The sequence below is a fragment of the Vombatus ursinus genome, unplaced genomic scaffold, assembly GCF_900497805.2.
Source record: "Vombatus ursinus unplaced genomic scaffold, bare-nosed wombat genome assembly UNPS02014961.1, whole genome shotgun sequence".
In the NCBI taxonomy this organism is placed as follows: domain Eukaryota; kingdom Metazoa; phylum Chordata; class Mammalia; order Diprotodontia; family Vombatidae; genus Vombatus; species Vombatus ursinus.
The window spans coordinates 1,051,837-1,072,348 of record NW_020954739.1 but is presented as its reverse complement, the minus strand read 5'-3'; the positions used below and the strand labels follow the sequence as shown (position 1 = coordinate 1,072,348).

At 40.6% G+C, this 20,512-nt stretch overlaps 2 protein-coding genes across 6 annotated transcripts in view; one reads left to right on the top strand and one right to left on the bottom strand.

Moving 5' to 3' along the window:
- The window catches only part of HAUS8 (HAUS augmin like complex subunit 8), a 34,118-nt gene extending 15,244 nt beyond the window's left edge, over positions 1-18,874 (bottom strand). The window contains exons 1-7 of the mRNA XM_027845345.1: positions 18,696-18,874; positions 17,813-17,880; positions 12,604-12,659; positions 11,487-11,577; positions 8,831-8,944; positions 8,648-8,733; positions 128-193 (exon numbers count right to left, since the gene is read on the bottom strand). Coding sequence (XP_027701146.1) covers positions 128-193; positions 8,648-8,733; positions 8,831-8,944; positions 11,487-11,577; positions 12,604-12,659; positions 17,813-17,880; positions 18,696-18,724 — 510 coding nt within the window. The 5' untranslated portion in view covers positions 18,725-18,874. The remainder of the gene's footprint in view (positions 1-127; positions 194-8,647; positions 8,734-8,830; positions 8,945-11,486; positions 11,578-12,603; positions 12,660-17,812; positions 17,881-18,695) is intronic.
- Positions 18,875-19,259: 385 nt separating this feature from the next.
- MYO9B (myosin IXB) overlaps positions 19,260-20,512 on the top strand; it is a 135,805-nt gene continuing 134,552 nt past the window's right edge. For 3 of the 5 annotated variants that reach the window (XM_027845432.1, XM_027845433.1, XM_027845431.1), the window contains exon 1: positions 19,267-19,342. The gene's annotated coding sequence lies outside the window, so the exon portion shown is untranslated. Of the gene's footprint in view, positions 19,343-20,512 lie in introns of all 5 variants that reach the window. The other 2 variants (XM_027845434.1, XM_027845435.1) reach the window with 1 other exon arrangement.

The following is a 20,512-nucleotide window of genomic DNA, read 5'->3' as shown; positions in this document are numbered from 1 at the left end:
ATTAGAATATAAGATATAGAGAACAGGAACTGTCTTGCTTAGCACAGTGCTCTGCACAGAGAAAGCACTTCATGTTTTTCATTCATTCTTTGTTCTATAAATACATTTGACTGTCTTTCATTTTTACCTTCACTGCCAGAAGTGTTAGAAGTAATGTCTGTGACTCCATTATTTTTATATCTTCTGTGGAAACCTAAAAAACAACCATAAAAAATCCATAATGTATGTTTGATTCCAAATTAGTTTATGCACATACGTATCCTCCCAGGATTGGACATTCCTACTCCACATTCAAAAATATATTGATTTGTAGGATTATAAACTGTCCTCATCTCCTTTAAGGTTACCAGACCTCTTCTCTTTTGGGCCTCAGTTCCCTCATCTGCAAAATGAAGGGGGGTGGTCAAGATAATCTCTCAAGTCCCTTCTAATTCTAAATCCTACAATCTTGCCTCTTTGCCCTATGTCTTTGCTCCGGGCCTTTGTTACAAAGGGTGTAAATCAGAGGTTCCCAAACTTATTTGGCCTACCGCCCCCTTTAAAAAAAAAATTACTCAGCACCCCCCTGGAAATCTTACAAACTAGGAAAGAAGTCTCAGATTAAGTGTACAATTGTACCTGAGGCTGTCCCCCCACACCCCACCCCGGGAAACAAAGCTTCCAAGCTTAATCCCCGATATAAAGTTTCCCCTTCTTAGGAAAACATTTGGACCTGATACATGCTGGGTACTCTTTGGACCTAAATACTTCCAGCCTGTTCAAAGTCCCTGGAATGAAGAGGCAATAAGGAGACTGTCACTTGAGCAAACGGGAAAGTAGGAGAATGTAGAAGGAAAAATAAGTAGAAAAGGACTATGAAAAATGAACTCAGCAAAGGCTGGAGTTAAAGGGGCAATATCCCCTTTGCACTTTCTCCATCTTTGTCCCAGATCTGTACAAAAGATCTATATGCTGTAAACAGGGGTCAGCAAATCTGGCCCCCTCAGCCTGTTTTTTGTACACAAGCTATGGATGGTCTTTACAATTTTAAGTACAATAAAATGGAATTTTGAAACACAAAAACCCAGGTGGCAGCCAGATTTGGTCCAGAGGCCATATTTTGCTGACCCCTGCTGTAACATATGTAACTGATCACCTAACCAAAGTGTTTGAGTATAACTGAATTCCATTAAACATTAAGAGCCCATGTGCAAGAGGCTCCCCAAAAGATAAGTCAAAGGATAAGGACAGGAAGAATTCCCAAAAGAAATCTGTAAACTATTAACCATATAAATGTTGTTCCATATAACTATTAATAGAAATGCAAATCAAAACAACTCTGACCTCACATTGAGTAAACTGGTAATGATGACCAAAAAATGAGAACAGTCAATATTGGAGAGGTTATGGAAAGACAGGCACATTGATGCATTGTTGGTGGAGCTGTGAACTGATACAACCAATCTGGAAAGCAATTTGGAATTATACAGAGAAAGTGCATAATCTGGCCCAGATATTCTACAGCTAGGCATATTCCCCAAAGAAGTCAATGACAAAAAGGTCCCATATACATCAAAATATTTATAGCAATATTTTTTGTAGTAGTAAAAAACTGCAAAGAAAGCAGATACCCACTAATTGGAAAATGGCTACATAAATGTTATGGAAAATCCTACACTATAAGAAACGAGAAACATGAGAAGGCTTACATGAACTGATGCAAAGTGAAAGCAGACACAGGAAAAGAATATCCACAATGACTCAACATAAAAACAAAGAATGATACTGTTAACAGTTCAAATAAGGACAACTAAGGCACAAAGTTCTAAGCACGATCAATTTATCAGTAAAACACACATTTACCAATAAATAGAATCTCAGTTTCCTCAGTAAAGCTAAGACCCCAAATCAGGGGGACAGTTTTCTTTTATAGATTTTGGGGAATACAGAATAAAGAACAGAGAGGAGAAGCTGACACCATGGGATTGAGGACAATATAAGTGGTTATATAACTGAGGCAAGGGGAACAATGGTTGGAAGAATGGTAATGAGGGGCTAGCAACAATCCTCCTTCCTTCCCTCCCATGACTAAGTAGTATTCATCGTTTGAGTCCTCCTGTAATAAAATGGCACAGGCTTCTTTGGACAGCAAACCAGACATCCCTAAAGGATAGCCTGGTGATGTAAAGATATTAGGCCTAACTCCCTTATGGCAAGCCACATCTCCCAAGGTTAGCAGAATTCCTTAAACCAAGAATAGAACAGTGATTAGCAAGGAGAACAGGATTTCTGAATTTAACTCATTATAAGCCAGGTAAATTTCCGCACTAAGTTCAGAGACAAAAAAAAACCCATGACGTAGGCAGTTATAGGACAAAATCAATTAACTGTAAATAGAATCAATAAAAAATGATATAGAACTAATCTCAACCATGTCAATACAAAAGAAATGGAATGTTTTAAAATTATAAGGTCTAAAGCTTGGTTCCAAAGAAATATAAGAAACTATCTCCCCCTGCTCCCCCTTGCACAGGTGGAAGGAGTTCATAAGGGTGGAACATTACATATAACAGATTCTTTTTTAAGTATTTTTTATTAATTTATTTTGATTTATCAACAATCACTTCCATATGCTTTTGAGTTTTAAATTTTTCTCCTCCTCCCTCCCCACCTCCCTTCTCAAGACAGAGTACAATCTGATATAGGCTATATATATATACATTCCTATTAAACATTTTCACATTAGTGATGTTGTAAGTAAGAATTAGAACCAATAGGAGGAACCACCAGAAAGAGGAAACAAAACACAACAGAAGAAAAAAAAATAGCAAATAGCATGCTTTAATCTGCATTAAAACTCCATAGTTCTTTCTTTGGATGTGGATAATATTTTCCATCATGAGGACTTGTCTTAGATCCTTATACTGCTGAGAAGGGTTAAGTTTATCAATATTAGTCATTGAACAACGTGGCTGTTACTGTGTACAATGTTCTCCTGGTTCTGCTCACTTCACTCAGCATCAGACCATACAAGTCTTTCCAGGTTTTTCTGAAGTCTATAACAGACTCTGTTACGGTACTGAATGGTTTTCCTAACTTACTCTCCTTTTCTTCCTTTACTTTTCAAAAACTTATTTGTTATACAGGATGGCTTTCTATGAGGAAAGAGAAGGTCCCAGGAGAGAAATATAGGTGATGTAAAAACAATGTATCAATAAAAATCTATTTAAAAAAAAGCTTATGTGCAAGACACTGTGCTAGGTGCTTAGGAAACAAAGATAAAAAACAAAAAAATCTCCCCTCAAGGAACTTTTCTTTTCCGAGTAGTTCTAAATCATTTATTAGAAAGCAAATTTTTATTCTACGTTGAATACAATGGTCTCTACCAAAATAAAAATGCCACCACAACAAGAACAATGAAGTGCACAGTGGGTGAGCAGCTTGAAACACATAAACAATGAGGAATTCAAGGTCATCAAAGAACTGTAGGACAGAAGATGGGGGCTGGTAGAGAGGCAAGAGAAGAGATGAGTGCAGAGCCAGGGGACTTGCCTGGGACCCTGCTATGCTTCCAACACCCCGGATGGCCTTCCTTGAAGAATTTATAGAAGGACATAGACAACAGGTACACAGAATAGGGAAGCATAGAGGCATCGCAGCCTATACTGTTGGAGGGAACTTCCAGGTCAATGAGATCGCAGATCCATCTGACTATCATACATATGACAGTTAAGCAGGCTGTCTGAATGCTAAAGAAATGCTGGTGACTTTATAAAAAACTCTAGAAAACGGTACTTAAGAGAACAAGAACTAAGCACCCACAAAGCCAGGGTAAGAATAAGTTAGTGTAGCACTATACGTGGTAGAAACTGGCCCTTTTGTTTCACCACTAGGAAGGGAACAAGGGTCTCCCTCCAGGTACTGAGGCAAGAAATTGGCAAATCAATATATCACCTTGAATTGCATTCTGTCAATAAGTGGAGAACAGGGCTTCTCTGGTGAAAGAAGGTAGGCCAGGGAAAGGATGCAGAAGTGAGGGCAGCAACGCTACAAGCCCAATGCAGAAGGGTAAGACACCTGTGTTAGTACATCATGATACCAGAAACCAAGAATCTAGGATTTTAGGATTCAGTGGTCAGTAGGAATTCCTCAGATGGCAAGCATTTATTACAGTGAAGAGAAGACAAGTGCAATAGTGAAGAGAGTGCTAGTCTGGGAATCAGAAAGACCTATACTCTGTAGGATTAAAATTCTATCTATGAGACTTAGTAGCTGAGTGACCCTTGGCAAGTCAATTTGCCTTTCAGAGCTAGTTTCAGTCATCTTACCAGTAAATAGAGATTATAATAGCATCTACTTCAAATAGTTGTCAAGATGATCAAATAAGATAATGCATGTAAAGTGGTTTGCAAACCTTCAAGCCTATATAATTGCAAGCCACTATTATTAGGGAAGAGAAAAAGCAAATACGAAGTGGGAAATTAGCATCAATAATAAATAACAGCTGTCATTCATATAGCACATGATATACATCTTCTCATTTGATTTTCACACCAACCCCATGTAAAGATCAAAATATAGGCATTATTATCCTCATTTTTTTTTTTTTAAGGTAGAGTCACAACTTCATTTATTTACAAGCACAGGATGAGTCCCTCATCCCCAGAGACAGACAAACTGGCCACAACCGGCAAGAGAAGAAGGACATGGGGACAGGGAACACAGGTTGTGGAACATACCCCACATTAAATAGCTATATACACATCAGTTCCCATAGTACTGTACAGAGCATTGGCTGATCCCACCCCCATGGGGCACGGAAAGGGGTGGGGAGAGGAGGCCAAGAGGGCAGCCAAATTAGAATTACCCCCTGGCGAAATGCAATAGCAGCAACAAGGTCCTGGGGGTGCAAAAGGCAGGAAAACTCCCAGGGCTGCCTACCCCTATCCTGCCCTGGCATGTTTGTATCCTCATTTTTAAAGGTAGGGAAACTGAGTCTCAAAAAAATGTTAAATAATTTACCAAAGGCCACACAGAAAGCAGCAGAGGAGGACTTTAAACCCAGGTTTCTCCTGACTGCAAGTCCAGAATTCTTTCCACTCCACCATGTTGCCTCTGTAGAAGCATATACCAGGTAACTCTGGGAGTCTCTCAAAAATACCTGCTGGAAAAGACTAAGTCTAGCTCACCATCAGAACAATGGTTCTATGTCAAAAGCACCCTATTAACCCTGAAGGACCCAAGAGATTCCACTGTGGCCCACTTGAATTGGCTAACGCACTTGGAAGGATTATGAAAATCTCCGAGCTTATAACAGCAATTCAGTGCAAGACAGTGATACATGTTGAATGTATTCCCTAGACATACACAGTCTGACTCGTGGAAGCCTAATTCAATGAGAAAGAATCACAGCTACCATCCCACAGATTAAAGAAAAGCACGAATAAGTCAAGAGCCATGACAAAATGAGATATCAAGATGACTTGGCTAGATAAATCCAATGGGCCTAAGATTCTATGAAACAGAAAATAAGAACTAAGTTCTACTCCTTATCCCCTAGTTATCTCTCTCCCTAATAACAACATCAATGTTTGTTTTAAATAAAATGTGTAAGTCTCTGAGCGGTAGTTTGGAGTCAGGAATCCTGACTAGGGGAAACAGCTTTCCTAATGTTTTGCAGGGCTTGAGGGTTGAAGTTACTTGTTTGGGGAGACAAGTACGAACACGGAAATCATGGGCTAAATGCATTACTGTAGGGCACCAAATATAATTGTATCTGTCTGAGAAACCGGTACTCAAACTCAAGCAAATAATTTGAAAATTCTTTTTTTTTTTTTAAAGGCAATTGGGGTTACGTGACTTGCCCAGGGTCACACAGCTAGTAAGTGTCAAGTGTCTGGTCTGAGGCCGGATTTGAACTCAGATCCTCCTGACTTCAGAGCTGGTGCTCTATCCCCTGCGCCACCTAGCTGCCCCTTGAAAATTATTTCTTAAAAAGTTCAGCAATTCTTTAAATAATGTATTTGCTTGATGGAAGCTATTTCTATCTATTTGATAGCATGAGAATTTATGCTTATAAACATTTAAATCATAGGCATGAACTAACTATAGATTTCACTTCTTAAATTACATATTTCCCTAATAAAATTCCTATATAATTCCAAATGCAGCACTTGGTTCAGGAAAAGTAGGTTTTTTTTTTTTTAACATTAAGTTGGCAAAAGTGGAGTCAGCCATTTTTGTCTTAAAGTCATTTATGCCTTCTCACACCTTGTCTACAAACTGTTGTTGCTGACACGCAGAAGATGAGAGGAGAAAGGAAAAAAAATGAGGGAGACGATGACTACTCAAGAGTTTCTGGATTTTATAATTAAAGCATTGGATCACAAAGCTCAAGCTGCTGTTATTTTTATTTCTGACCAAAATAAAAATGCTGGGCTTGGCTTTCGCCTCCAGATTTTTTAGGTACAGTGAGTATCTTTCACTTTGACAAAGGTGGCAATGATGCTGACATATCCAAAGACATATTAGTGAAGGGCAAATTCTGCCAGGTCCAGCAAAGCTAGGAAAGCTCGAGTACAGGCCTGGGGAGGAACAGTTCACCTACTGTCAGAAGATTAACCTAGTTAGGTTTAAAGAGGACCTTTTCCAGAAGCCTGGTCACTGGACTATGAATTTTTTTTTTGGACACAGCAACTCACAAAACCAACTACAGTATGAAGGGGTTTATAGCCTGTATTTGTACAGTATCCTCATGGATGAAATCATGGATCCTGAAAGAGGCATAAAGACATAAGAATTCGATATATTTGTACATTATATGGGGGGGGGGGTGACGGACAGGACCTGAGGCCCTCAGGCCACATGTGGTCTGAAGGTAGCAGTTTGCCCACCCCTGGTCTAGGCACAAAATTTCTGGGCTTCCCTATAGGAATATGGACTCTTAACTTCTTTTGTTTTTCTGCTTAAGCTTGATTAATCTGAATTCTTACACAAATATTTGAACATTGGAAAATAAATGGGGCTGTACCAATTCTAATCTAATCTTTTTTTAAATCCCCAGTTTTATCATTTTAGTACTCCTTCCACTAGATCAGGTAGCAGTTTTCAATGGGAAAAACACTGAAGGACTAGGGCTCAAGCCTCAACTTTGCCACTTATGAGACGTGACCTGGGGCAAGTCACTTCACCTCTCTCAGCCTCAGCTCCTTCAAATACAAAACAGATGTCACTGAAGCTGCTGTCTTTCAGGGTTACTGGGAGGACCAAACAACAACGTATGTGTAAGGTGCTTTGTAAGTCTCAGTTACTACATAAATAACAGATACTATTATTACTTAAAGATGAAAATGAAACACCTATCCTTGATCCCTGTAAAAACCCTGCTGATCCTGCACAGTCCTCGAGTCCTACTTCTCCTTCCCCATCAGGTGTCTCCCATCTCTAATCCCTGCACTATTTACAGTCATTCACCTGAGGAGAGTGAGTGTAAATAAAAATTGTTCCTGTTCTGGCCAGAAACTCTGAGGGTCTTCCCCTCCCAGACTGATTCTTCTGTGAAGGTAAACTAGGCCATACTTTGCCTCCATTCTTACCTAGTCTTTAATTACTGAATGGGCGGTGCCTCAGATGAACTGAAACCTGGGGAAGACAGCTTAAAAAGGCCAAGGTCTCCCAATACATCGGGGGCCATTGCCAATCTGACCTATGTCTTGTCACTGGATTCCAATGACTCTAGAGGACAGAGTGAGGCTGATGATTTTGCATATCTCTGCCAGTCTGTGAGCCCTCCTTAGAGGCCTCCGTGCATACTGGGCCCTTCCCCTGCCAGAACCCAGTGGCAGCTACTATGCAGTAGATCTCTCTAACATGGGCCAAACACAAGTCCTGCTGTATATACTGTCTGTCCCTCTGGAATGTGACTTCCTTATGAGAAAGGAAGTCCTCGATTCTGTCTGTATCCTCAGCCCTTAGCACAGTGTTCAACAAAAGGTTTCCCATTGCACTGGAAGGTTCATTTAATTGGCTGAAGGTCTTCACCTGATTCCTCTGAATAACTAAGGGGCAACAACCTCAGGGGCTCTGCCCACTGTGTTTCTGGTCTAATGTCTTTGCTCCAAAGGGCAGGTTCTGGTTCCTTCTGTGCTATGGCCAAACTGCACCAGCCACTCTGCTCTCCGTTGCCCCATGGGTTACCTTGTGTTCAGAGTGCTTCATGTTTTGTAGTTGCACAGCTCACTGGGATAACACTGCATCTTGAACTCTGTCCTAAATGTTCTCTTTCATATGTACGTCTCCCCAGTTCTTTGAGAACATGAATAATTTTCTTATATTATTCAGTGTCCAGCACAGTCCTAAACACACACTGATACTCGAATGTTTGTTGAATTAGTGACAAAGATACTTGATCTCCTCATAGCAGGATAGCAGGGGATTGAAACCTTTTTTTGTGTCTTGAATAATTTTAGCAATCTGGTGAAGTCTACAGATTTTTCTCAGAATAATGTCTTTTAACTCATCACTCATCTTTTTTACTGTGTTTAAGGAAATGCTAAAGTTCAGTTAAAGAACACAGAAAATAAGGATTGAAATTTTTCCCCATCCAAATTCATGGACCCAAGGTTAAGACCCCCTTCCCTTAGAGAATTTTTTTTTTCAAAACACTTACTTTGTTGTGTTTTTTTGGTGTTTTAGAATTTTGTGCTGTATTAGCTTTATTGGTTAATTGTGGAGTCCTTTTCTTGATACTTTTATCTAAATCAAAGAAAGAATAGTATTTTAACAAAATGTAGAGAATGCATATTTTATTCCAAACTAAGGCAATAAAGTAGCTCTGAAGAGACTTACTGACCATTAATAGCAGAAAGATCCAGATCAGGAGGTGCAGTTCTATGTCCTTCTAACAGAGTTGACTGTAGATCACCCTTTTCAGTTTGATTAGTAGCTAATGATCCAGCAGAAACACCTGAAATTAGCTCACAAAATGTCAATGAGGAAAAACTTCATTTAGGTAAGGAAGTCTAATGTAACTTTATTCAAAAATAAACACGCAAAACTGGCCACAAAAACACCACCTCGGTTTTTCCTACATTCCTGGACTTCGTAAATATCTACTTGGCCCAGTAAAATTCTCGGCAATGGTCTTTTTAGATTTTCAAGTGGAACAGAAATTTTCTGAAAAATTGCAACTAAACCTAGTCCAATCCTACCATGACCCCTTTATATTATTTAGTTTAAGGGAAGTTCTCTAAGATTTAGGAATTTCTAATATATCTCTTCAGTTCTCATATGCAAACAATTTTTTTCTCCCCTCATTCTATTTTTATCCTTTACTGTATGTAGTTCCTGCCTTCCTATTTAGCTAAAATGTTCTCTGGAAGTTGCCCCTTATCAATCTCATTTTCACTTCCCTTTTCCCTACTGTCATCTTGACCATACTAATTTTTACTCAATACTGTTTTAATTTTGGAAAACCACATATTAAAGACATGTGGAAAATGCCTGAATGTGTACTAGTGGGTCAGATTAGTAATTCTTAGGCAGTAAGCTCCTGAAGAGCAGTCTTTCTGTCTTATGTAAACATCGATGAAAATATTCTCATTTCTGCACCTTTTCTCATGGGGACACTGAGTTAGAGCTCAAAGGGACTTAGTCTAATTACCCCCCTTTTACAGATGAGGAAACTGAATTACAAAGAGAAGAAGTAACTTGCCCAGGATCACACAGCTATTATATAAGACAACACTTGAATTCAGGTCTCCCTACCTCCAAGTCTTGCCCTCTTTCCCACTACACTAAGTGTCTCAAGCTTCTCATTTCACTTCCCCTGCCTCAAATGGGTTGTAGTCTTCTACTTAATAGATTCATAGGGCTTAAGAGTTGGAAAGGACTTTGGAGACCATCTAATCCAATCTCACTCATCTTCATGGAAGGAGATAAGGTGTAGAGGTGACAAGCCCAAGGTCATAAAGGTCACCCAGATCTTTTCACTACATCACTTGCCTCCCCAACACTGTTCATGAAGAGTAATCATAGTAGAGTGAGGGTTAGAGAAAGCTTCCTAGAGGACTATCCCCTTCAATTTTACTGGAGATTGGAAAGAAACATTCATAAAGCACAAAGAAATACAGCTCTTTTGAACCATAAATCTGAACTAAAGATAACAACCATAATAATCATTAACCTTTTAACCATTTTTTTCCTAATAGAATTTAGAAGAGTTTTAAGAATAATATTTCTTAAGGCAGCTAGGTGGCACAGTGGATAGAGTTTACCAGCCTTGGAGTCAGGAGGACCCGAGTTCAAATCCGAACTCAGACACATAACACTTACTAGCTGTGTGATTCTGGGCAAGTCACTTAACCCCAATAGCCACACCCAAAAAAAAAAGAATAACATTTCTTAAATAACTTAAATAACACTTCTTAAAAACTGTATAAGGTTGAATAAAATTATAACTGCTGCTCTTGACATATTTCAATATAACAAAAATTATTAAATGTCCCTTTAGTGAGCAAATACATTAAAAACCATACCACTGATTTTAAAACTAAAATTTAAATTTGAGATCATACTTTTTAAAAACTGCCGAAATATATGAAGTTCTAACTAATGAACTTCAGTTGCAGAAGTTTAGAAACCAGAAGTCACTGAAATACAGTCTTGCTTGTCACCTTAATTCCTCTTATGCTCCACCACAATATCAGACAGCCTTGAAGGACAGGGGAAAGATATACCTGGAAAGAGAGACCCAGGCCTTACAGATCCAAGCCTTATTTTAATAGATATTTGATTGTTCTATGTGCTGGGGGTAACATGAAGAAATAAGATAGCATCACCACCCTCAAAGAACTTGGTGATGGCTTAAGAGTATTTATGGGTTCAATTTAGTGATACCAACCTACGCTTAAAAGAAAACAGTTGGGTAACTTTCCTGAATTAATGCTGAGTGTTGCCCTGCCACACAAACTTCCAATGATGAGGCAGAGGACTTGAGAAATAAATCGTAGCAGTAAACTTCAAAGTGTAAAAAACAGAGAAAAGACATCCATAGTTCCTGCCTTTTAGGAGCTTACAATAATAGTTGGAGAGGAAACTAGTATACACAGAGAACAAAGTGTGGTACTAAGTGCATTAAGAATTTAAGGAGACGGGTTTGGTATGAGCTAAATTAGTTGCCAAAAAAAAAAGTTTGACAGAAGAAATGTACAGACAGTTAGGATTCAACTTGGCAGAAGATAGGAAGGAAGGCATTTAGGGGTAAGGGAGGCCTGGAAGTGTGCAGTATCATGGCCTGCATGAGGAAGAATGAACAGATATGAAAAGAAACAAGGATATGTTTGGGGTTTTGTGGGAAAAGGAGGGGCCACAAAGGCAACAGTGCTTAGACTTGTATTGGAAAGCAAAATTTGCCACCCAGACTTATTTACACCTTAAAATATGAATTTAGGAATTTTATTTGGCACCACTGGGTGACTTAAAAACTTCCCCCCAATGTTATAAACTACCTGTGCTACCCTTCTGAGACACAGTAGATTTTTTTCCACTTTCAGTCTGTTTCCCACTGGAACTGTTGATTGAAGTATCAGATGCAAGTGCCTGTCAATAAGGAAAAAAAAAGATTTAGAAGTTATTAAGGTACCATCCTTAAAGTACAGAAATATATTAATGGAGTTATCTTTTTCTCTTCTTGCTGAAGCAATGTTTTTTTTTTTTCAATTATTCAAACATTTATTGATTACCTAGGATATGCAAGTCATTCTCAAATTTAATCCTGACACACTGAATCCTCTAAAACAGTGACCAATCCACGTACAGCCCTTCTAGAGCTTCATGTGAAGCCCTTAAAACAAGGATGATAAAATCACTGCTAGTATCAATTGAATTAATCTAATCAAAAGTAATATAATGTCCTTTGAACAGTTTAAAATAATGAAAATATTTTCACAGCAACAAAGATTCTTTTCCAAAATTCTAATTGTTGCACTTGATTGATATCTCTGATAAAATCTGACTTGTTCCCTTAGCCATTACCATTTCAATACTTAATTTCAATGTTCCGTTTTAAAAAATAAAAGAACTAAAACTACCTCCACACAAAGGTTTAATTCCAAAATTTCATAAGTAGAATCCTACTCTAACTATCAATACAAGGTGGACCAACCTATTTCAATATGAGACCAGTTGGGAAGTAAACTAAGAGATTAAAAATTAAGTCTGTCTCTTTTAAGAAGCTATAAAAGGGTCAACTATAACAATAAACATCAAAAACATTTAAGTGAAGAATGAAATTTGGTAGAAAACGTAAGGTTCTCTTAGCGAGAATAACACAATCTCAGAGTTAGATGGTCCAAACTTCTGCTTAAAAAGGAAATGTCTTCTCTGATTCTATTTAAACACTTCAAATGATGGGAACATTCTCAGACAGCTCTGTTAGGAAGTATTCTTATATCAAATCAAATCAAATCTTATATCAAATCAAATTGCCTCCCTTTAAGATCTCATTTCAAGATAAAGTCAATGTTGAAATTCCCATTAATTAGAGTTCATTCCATAGAATCTGCTACCAGGATATCTATTAGTAACATTTTGAACAAGAATTACAAAAACAGATAATGTTATCACCTTGACAACTTTCTTCTTCTCACACTGTAAATACCGAGACTCTACTATTCTTCCAGCTGTGGAGACAAAGGATAGTGTGATGCTCAAAATACTTCCATCCATGGCACTTCATACTGGATAATTTTTACTTCTAGAGAAAAAAAATTCATCCTACTAAAGCAGCAATACTTGAATTTGCCCTACTCTCCTCCTCCAACTCCAAATTACCCTACAACCTCTTTAGACACTCAGTTATTCTGCTAGTTGTCTTTCCCCAGAATAACAGTTCTCTTATATTCATATCAGAAACTTACTTTAGTATCATCAAACATTTACTAAGAAAGAGGTAATGTGTGTGGCATAATGGATACAATGCTGGCCCTGGAATTTGGAAAACTCAAGTTTCAAAACCTACTTCTAACACTTACTAGGTGTTGAAATCTCTCATGGCCTCAGTGTTCTCACCTATTAAATGGGAATAAACCTACTTGCATTGAGTTGTTATGAGGAAAAATCTTTGCAAGCCTTAAAATGCTAAACAAATGTGATTTACTAATACTTTTTTGAGTAAAGAAAGCTTAGAGGCCACCCACGTGTTTTTATCCTTGTAGCCAGTGGAAGATAAAGACTTCAAAAGAGAAAGGCAGATTTGGGAAATGAACTATTTCTTAAGAAGATGATATCAGAGGTGTCATCAATTGGGGAATGACTGAATAAGCTGTTGCACATGATTGTGATGGAATACTATTGTGCTATAAGAAATGACAAGTAGGATGCTCTCAGAAAAACCTGAAAGGGCTTACATGAACTGATGTAAAATGAAGTGAGCAAAACCTGGAGAACATTGCATACAGTAACAATAATATTACATGATGATCAACTGTGAATAACTTAACTACTCTCAGCAATACAATGATCCAAGACAATTCTGAAGGATATAATGAAAAATGCTATCCATCTCCAGAGAAAGAACTGATTGAGTCTCAATGCAGATCAAAATTTTCTTTATTTTTTTTTATGGTCTATGTTTTCTTTCACAGCATGATTTACATGAAAATGCATGACTACAGATGTATAACCTATGTCAAATTGCTTGCCTTCACAATGAGGGGGGAAGAGAGGGGGAGAGAGAATTTGGAACTCAAAATTTGAAAAAAGAATGTTAAAATTGTTTTTACATGTAACTGGGGAAAAAATATTAAAATAGTGTTTTCCTTACCAAAAAAAGGAGAAGAAGAAGAAGAAGGAAGTATCTGAGAAAAAGATTTGGATTTCTAGACCACAGAATAAAATATAAAAAATGACAGATTTCTGGGCAAAAGAATGCCCATTCCACGGATGGAACGCAACTAACAAAAGCTGGTAATAATGTGTTTTCCTGGACTCTTACAAATCTAACATAAAGGAAATAAAACTAAAAAGATGAGAGAGAAAAGTTGTCTGTGTATATTTTTTAAACTGGAAAATATATTTTCCAAGTTTCTAAAGTATAGGAAGAGCAAATAAACAAACTAACCACACAATAAAATTCATAGGAGAAAAAAAAAATCCAAGAAAAGATCAAATAATAAAGCCTATGGCTTCAGATACATAAATGTATAAAAGTATAAATGTAAAAAGCATAAAACAACTAAAGATATTAATGCAAGGAGGCAAATTTGATCCCCATCGAATTAGTAGGATGAGACCCATGACTGCAGTATTGATCTGGGTCTTATTCAAAAAGCAAACAGTTGATTAAAAAGGGAGAAGTAATAAAGGAACTGCTACCTACCCTTGATGACTTCAAGTCCTTAGATTCCATGAATTAGTAATTCAAAATATTGGCAAATATGATTATTAAGTCTCTAATGGACCTATGAAAGATCGTGAATGAGAGGTATCACAAGATGAAGAAGAGCAAATTTGTTCCAATTTCCCTAACTGGGAATAGTCTGTAAACTATAGACCAGTGAGCTTGACTTCAAACCTGGCAAAATTCTAGAATGTATTGTTAAAGGGACAGTTAGTGACCATCTAGAAAAAGTGGCACCCACAATGCCCACATGTTTTATCAGGAGCAGGTTATGCCCAGCTAGTCACATTTCCTTTTTCGACAGTTACCAGACACTAAATCAGGGGAATGCTATAGACAGTTTACATAGATTTCAAAAAAGCATTTGACAAAATCACATAGGCTACTAACCTCAGACCCAACGAGTAGTCATTAAGGGTTCAACATCAGCTCAGAAAGAGATCTCTAGTTAATGTCCCAGGTGTGCTTAGCCATGAACTGTTTTAATATTTTCTACAATAATCTAGATGACATCAAATATGATATATGATTATCAAATTTGCATGACACAAATGTGAAAGGCATAGCTAACATACTAAATGACAGGACTGAAAGTTCTTATAGGCTAGAACATTGGGTCCAATTTAATAGGGATAAATGTAAATTTTTACATAGGTTCAAAAAAAACAACTTCACAAGTACAGGATAGGTAAGGCTAGGCTAGACAACAGTTTATCTCAAGATTATTAATTCATCAGGGGATTTTAGTTGATTATCAGTCCAATAAGAATCAACATTGTGACAGGTCAGTCAAAAAAAGAATGCAATCTTAGGCATCATTAAGAGATGTTTAGTGAGAAGCATGATGATTTCAGAAAAACCTAGGAAGACTTACGTGAATTGATACAAAATGAAGTGAGCAAAACCAGGAAAATGTTGCACATAGTAACAGCAATACTGTATGATGAAAAACAGAGAATGACTTAGCGATTCTCAGCAATACAAGGATCCAATACAATCTGAAAGGACTCATAAAGTATGCTATCCGTCTCCAGAGAAAAAATTGATACTATCTGAATACAGACCAAAGCAAGCTATTTTTCACTTTCTTTTTTTCTAATTTGCGTCTTCTTTAACAAAATGATTAATATGGGAATGTTTTTTATATGATTGTACATATATAACCTATATTGGATTGCTTACCATCTCAGGAAGAGTGGAGGGAAGGGAGGGAGGGATAGAATTTGGAACTCTAAACTTTAAAAAAAAGTTTTAAAAATTGTTTTAACATGTAATTGGGAAAAAAATAAAATATATTTTTAAAAAGATGTTTAGTGCCCAGGACTACAAAAATTATAGCACTGTACTCTGTACTCTACTGTGGTCAAGATATTTGGAACATTACATTCAGTTCTGGTTGCCATATTTTAGGAAGAACACTGACAAGATGGAGTTTCCAAAGAATGGTCAAGAGTCAGGTGCTAGCAGCTGGGGGGTGGGGGGGGGGGTGCCCTGGAAAAAGTCTCCTGCAGAAGGTGAGATTTGAGTTGAGTTTGAAGAAAGCCAGAAAAATTAAGAAGGGAAGGGGAAAGGGAAGAACATTCCAGGCATGGGGATAGTTAGCGGAAAAGCAAAGAGACAAGAGGTATCCTATGTAAGGGACAGCACAAAGGTGAGTGTAACTGGATTGTACACTGTAAAGAATAGAGTCAGGTTTTAGAAGACTGGAAAGTTAGGAAGGGGGTTTTAAATGCCAAAGGACTTTACATATCATCCAGGTAGTAATGGGGAGCTACTGGAGCTTGCTGAGCAGAGGAGATTGACATGATCAGAACTACACTTAAAAAAATCATCTTCGTAGCCAAGTGGGGGATAAATTGGAGCCTGGAAAGCCTGGAAGGCCAGTTAGAAAGCTAATGTAATAAGTCAGTGAAAAATGAGTGCCTGAACTAGAGTTGTGGCTGTGTTAAAGGAAAGAAAAGGATGTATACAAGTGATATTGTAAAAGTAGCAATTATAAGATTTCTTAAAAGACTGAAAGTGTAGTAAAACTGAGGAATCAAGAATAACACTGAGGTTGTGGGCCTAAATGACTGAGAGGATGGCAATACCTTCGACAGTAGCAGTAAAGTTTAGGAAAAAGGAAAGGTGCATGGGGAAAGATGATGAGTTCTGTTTTGGATATGTTGAGTTTGAGATGCCTATGGGACATATAGTTCAAGGTATCCAGATAGCATCACTGAAGCTCAGGAAAGAGACTAGGGGTGGAGATCTGGGAATCATCTGCATAGAGATAATTGAACTCACACCAAATAAGACAGTATAGAACTGAGGTACCATGAGCTTATTATTAAAATATTTTGATAACTGTATTTTAATGTAATTGTAATTAATTTAATCCTTTGTGATTTATTTTATGCATTTTATGAATAAAGGAATCATAGGCTTTACTAGACTATGGAAAGGGTCCATGACACAAGAAAAGCTATGATCTCCTACTACAAAAGGAAAAGAGAAAAGGGCCCAAAACAGAACCTTGAGGGGCATTCATGGTGAGTGGCTATGACATGAAGAACCTGTAAATATCCTGAAAAGGAAGAGACTGACAAGATCAACTAAATTTCAGTATCACAATCATATCATATGAGGAACATGCAAAGGAACTGAGATGTTCAGCCTGTAGAAAAGAATATTTATGGGGGCATGACAGCTGTAATAAATATTTGAAGACTTGCCACGTAAAAGAGAGGGCTGCCCTGTTTGGCCCCAGAAGGCAGAACAGGTGAAAAAGGGTGAAGTTGAAAAGTCAGATTTAGGATTGACCTAAAACAAAACTTCCCCAAAGTGGAATGGAGTGCCTCGGCAAGTAATAAACTATTCCTTACTGGAGGGCTTCAAGCAAAGTGCTGAATACCGTTGTTATTGTCATTACAGAAGGGGTTTCTTCATCAGATATGAGTTTGACTAAAGAGATTCTGAAGTTTCCTTCCTAATTTCAGATTGTGTGATTCTTTAAGATCTAGAAGGGCTGGCATAACCTACATTATCATCTGGAAGGGCCCTAAGAACATAGAATCCAATAATAGCTCACAAATACGCAGGGCTTTGAAGTCATGAGATCGTAAGGCTTAAAGTAGCAAAGGCTTTTTATAAATCATCTAATCCAGTTAAGTACATATTAGGAAACTGAGGCTCAGAGTGATTAAATGACTTGCCCAAGGTAACACAAATAGCAGTAACCTGTCAGACCTTCCAACCTAGGTCCTGTGGCTCCAAATCAAGCACTTTCTTTACAATCCTGGATGAGAACATTATTTCCCTTATTTTTTTTACAGCTACTCAATTCCAAAGGAGAGTGACTTGCCCAAGGTTGCCCCTATCAGAGTCAAAGCCGTACCTCCTGACTTCCAAGCCCACAGCTCATCCCACTGTACCACCTGGCCCTTTCTGGCTCACCTGGTACTCTTCTCCCTTTAGCCTTGGGGTTCACTGAGACACTAGGTCCCGCTTCCGAGAAGGACCTCCTGAAACAGCACAAACAGAACACTGGCTTCATTGGACTTACAGCTGGGAGGAATTTCAAAGATGAGGGTCACCTGACTGGAGATTTAAAACCAGAGGGGCCCCTAGAGACCGGCCAGTCCAACCCCTCATTTTACAAATAAGTTAACTGAGGTTCAGGGAGGTTAAGTGACTTGCACCGGGTCATACTACTAGCAAACTGAGGCAGTTAAGTGTCGTTGTGCTTGAAAAGAGCTGGGTTCAAATTCCATCTCAGAGATTTAGTAGCTGTGTGATCCTGGGTACCTCTCTGATCCTCTGTTTCCTCCTCTGCAAAATACGGACAATAATAGCACCCACCTCCCAGGGTTGTTGTGAGGTTAAAATAATATTTGTAAAGCGCTTCGCAAACCTTAAAGCGCTATATAAATAAAAGTTATCACTACTATTAACAATGTCAGGTGGGATCCGAACCCAGGACTTCCTGGGTTCTTCCAGCCCCGCACTCCGTCAACTAAAGTCAGGCTTGGCTTTCCCTTTACAGAGGAGCAAACTGAGGCCGGGAGAAAGGGAAGGCGTTGGCCAGGATGCAAACCCAACTCTCTCCCTTGCACCCCGTGGCCTGTGCTGAGCAACAGCGTTGGGGGTCGAAGAGCTCGGGGCCGGGGGCCGGGGGCCGGAGGACGCGGGATTCGGAGTTTCCGAGGCCCTGCAAGGACCTCGCCTCCACGTTTCCCCCTCGGCCCCAGGAAACCGTCGCCTCCACCGCGCGGTGGCCGCCTCTTCCTCCTCCTCCTTTTCCTCGGTCGGTCGATCAGTCACTCAGTCACCCACTCACCCCAAAGGCCTGGAACGGTGCTCCGCCATTTTCCCGCGTCTCCGTTGAACTGCAGGGGAGCTGAGTGAAGCCGGGGAGCGCCTCAGCTCCGCCCCGAGGTGTGGGCGAGACCATTCTCAGAAGGGTGGAACCGGGAATTCTCCCAGAGTTCGAGGCCGACTCTTTTGCGGAGCTACTAAGCTTATAGAGCGGGATATAAGTCTCCATTAAAAGGCTCAGAATAGGTCCAGAACGGAGGTTCGGCTGGCGCTGGAAGGGCTCATTTTATCTCTTGAGGGTTGTTCTCCCCCTACTTTCGTATTTGGTCTCGCCCCGAGGTGGGGCGCAGCGACCCCAGGCCGCCAGGCCACGCCCGCGGGCGACACTTCCTTCCCTTTCCTAGCCTCCGGCGCCCTGCCTCCTCCCCCACCCCCAGCGCGCCCCGCCCCTCCCCCTCCTTTGCGCTCACTCTCCCCCTCCTCCCCAGGAACCCGGAAGCGAGTCTCTGAGTGGGGGCTGCGAGCCGAGCGGCCGGGAGGAGCCCGAGCCTCTGGGGGGCGGGCGGGCGGACCAGGGGATGGCGGGGGGACAGGCCCCCGCTGCTGCCGCCGCCGCCGCCGCCGCTGCTACTGCTGCTCACATCCCGCTTCGGTTCGGCCGCCGCTGAGGTGAGTCCGCCGGTGACAACGCGCCGCTCCGGACCGGGGAGAGGGGCCGGGGACGCGGGGGCGGGGGCGGCGGCGCGCGAGGCCGAGCGCCACGGAGGAGCCGCGGGGGAGAGCTCGAGGCCCGGGCCGAGTGCGGAGAAGGGAAGGGGGCGGCGGGGGTCGGGGGAGCGCTGGTGGGGGGGCTGGGGAGAGGGGGGAGTGCTGAGGAGGGGGCGGCGGCGGTGGGGGAGTGGGGAAGGGGGAGAATGGGAGGGAGAAGGGGAGGGGGGATGGGGGGGTGTGCTGGGGAGGGAGCCGTGGGGATGTGGAGGGAGAGAGGGACTGGGGAAAGGGAGAGAGAGAGGAGGGGCGAGCGGCATGGGGGAGGGGGAGTCCAAAGGGAAATGGGGAGCAAGGAGAGGGAAGGGGGCCGGTGTGAAGAAGAAGGGGCTTCACTTAGGAATTGGGTAAGGGAGCCCCTGAGAGGGAGCCGAGGAGAGGATGGAGAAGTCCTAAGAAAGAAATGAGCTGGGGGTGGCTGTGAGTGGGGGCCTCTTGAGAAGGAAGGGGCCGGGCGGTGAGCGGGGGAACCTTTAGAAAGGCTTGGGATGGGAGGGGGAGGTAGTTTTGTAGAGAAATGTAGAAGGGAACTGGGGGAGTCCTGAAGGAGAAATTACTTCTTCCCTCCAAGACTCAGTTGGGGTGCAGTTGAAGAAAAAGCGTACGTGAGGAAGATGGAGTTGAGTGGTGAGGGAGCAGTTAAGACAATGACACTCAGAGTTTGGGGAGAAATGCCAGGGACTGTAGTTTTTGTCTCTGTATCCTCAAAGCAGCACTGTGCCTGGCATGCATAGTTGGAGATTAATAGCTGCTTTTGGATTGATTGCTCCAGAACACAAATCAAAGTGTCTCTGATTGTCGGCTTTTTCTAGGGTTCCAGTGCTGGGGTGTAGGGACCTTAGTTTTGCCAGGGTGTGTTCACCTGGGCTTGGGGGAGAGGGGGGGAACAAAATACTATTCGGTGGGCATAGGAACCTTTTCTTGCTGTAAACTTGTTTTACAAGTGATAGTTTGGTTTAAGGTGGTGAGAGGCTATGAGAGTGTTGTGGCTGACTGAAAGCTTTGTCGTTCAGTCAGTATAATTGAGCCAGTGGCCTGGAGTCACAGGAAATCTGTCATTCAGGCTGACTC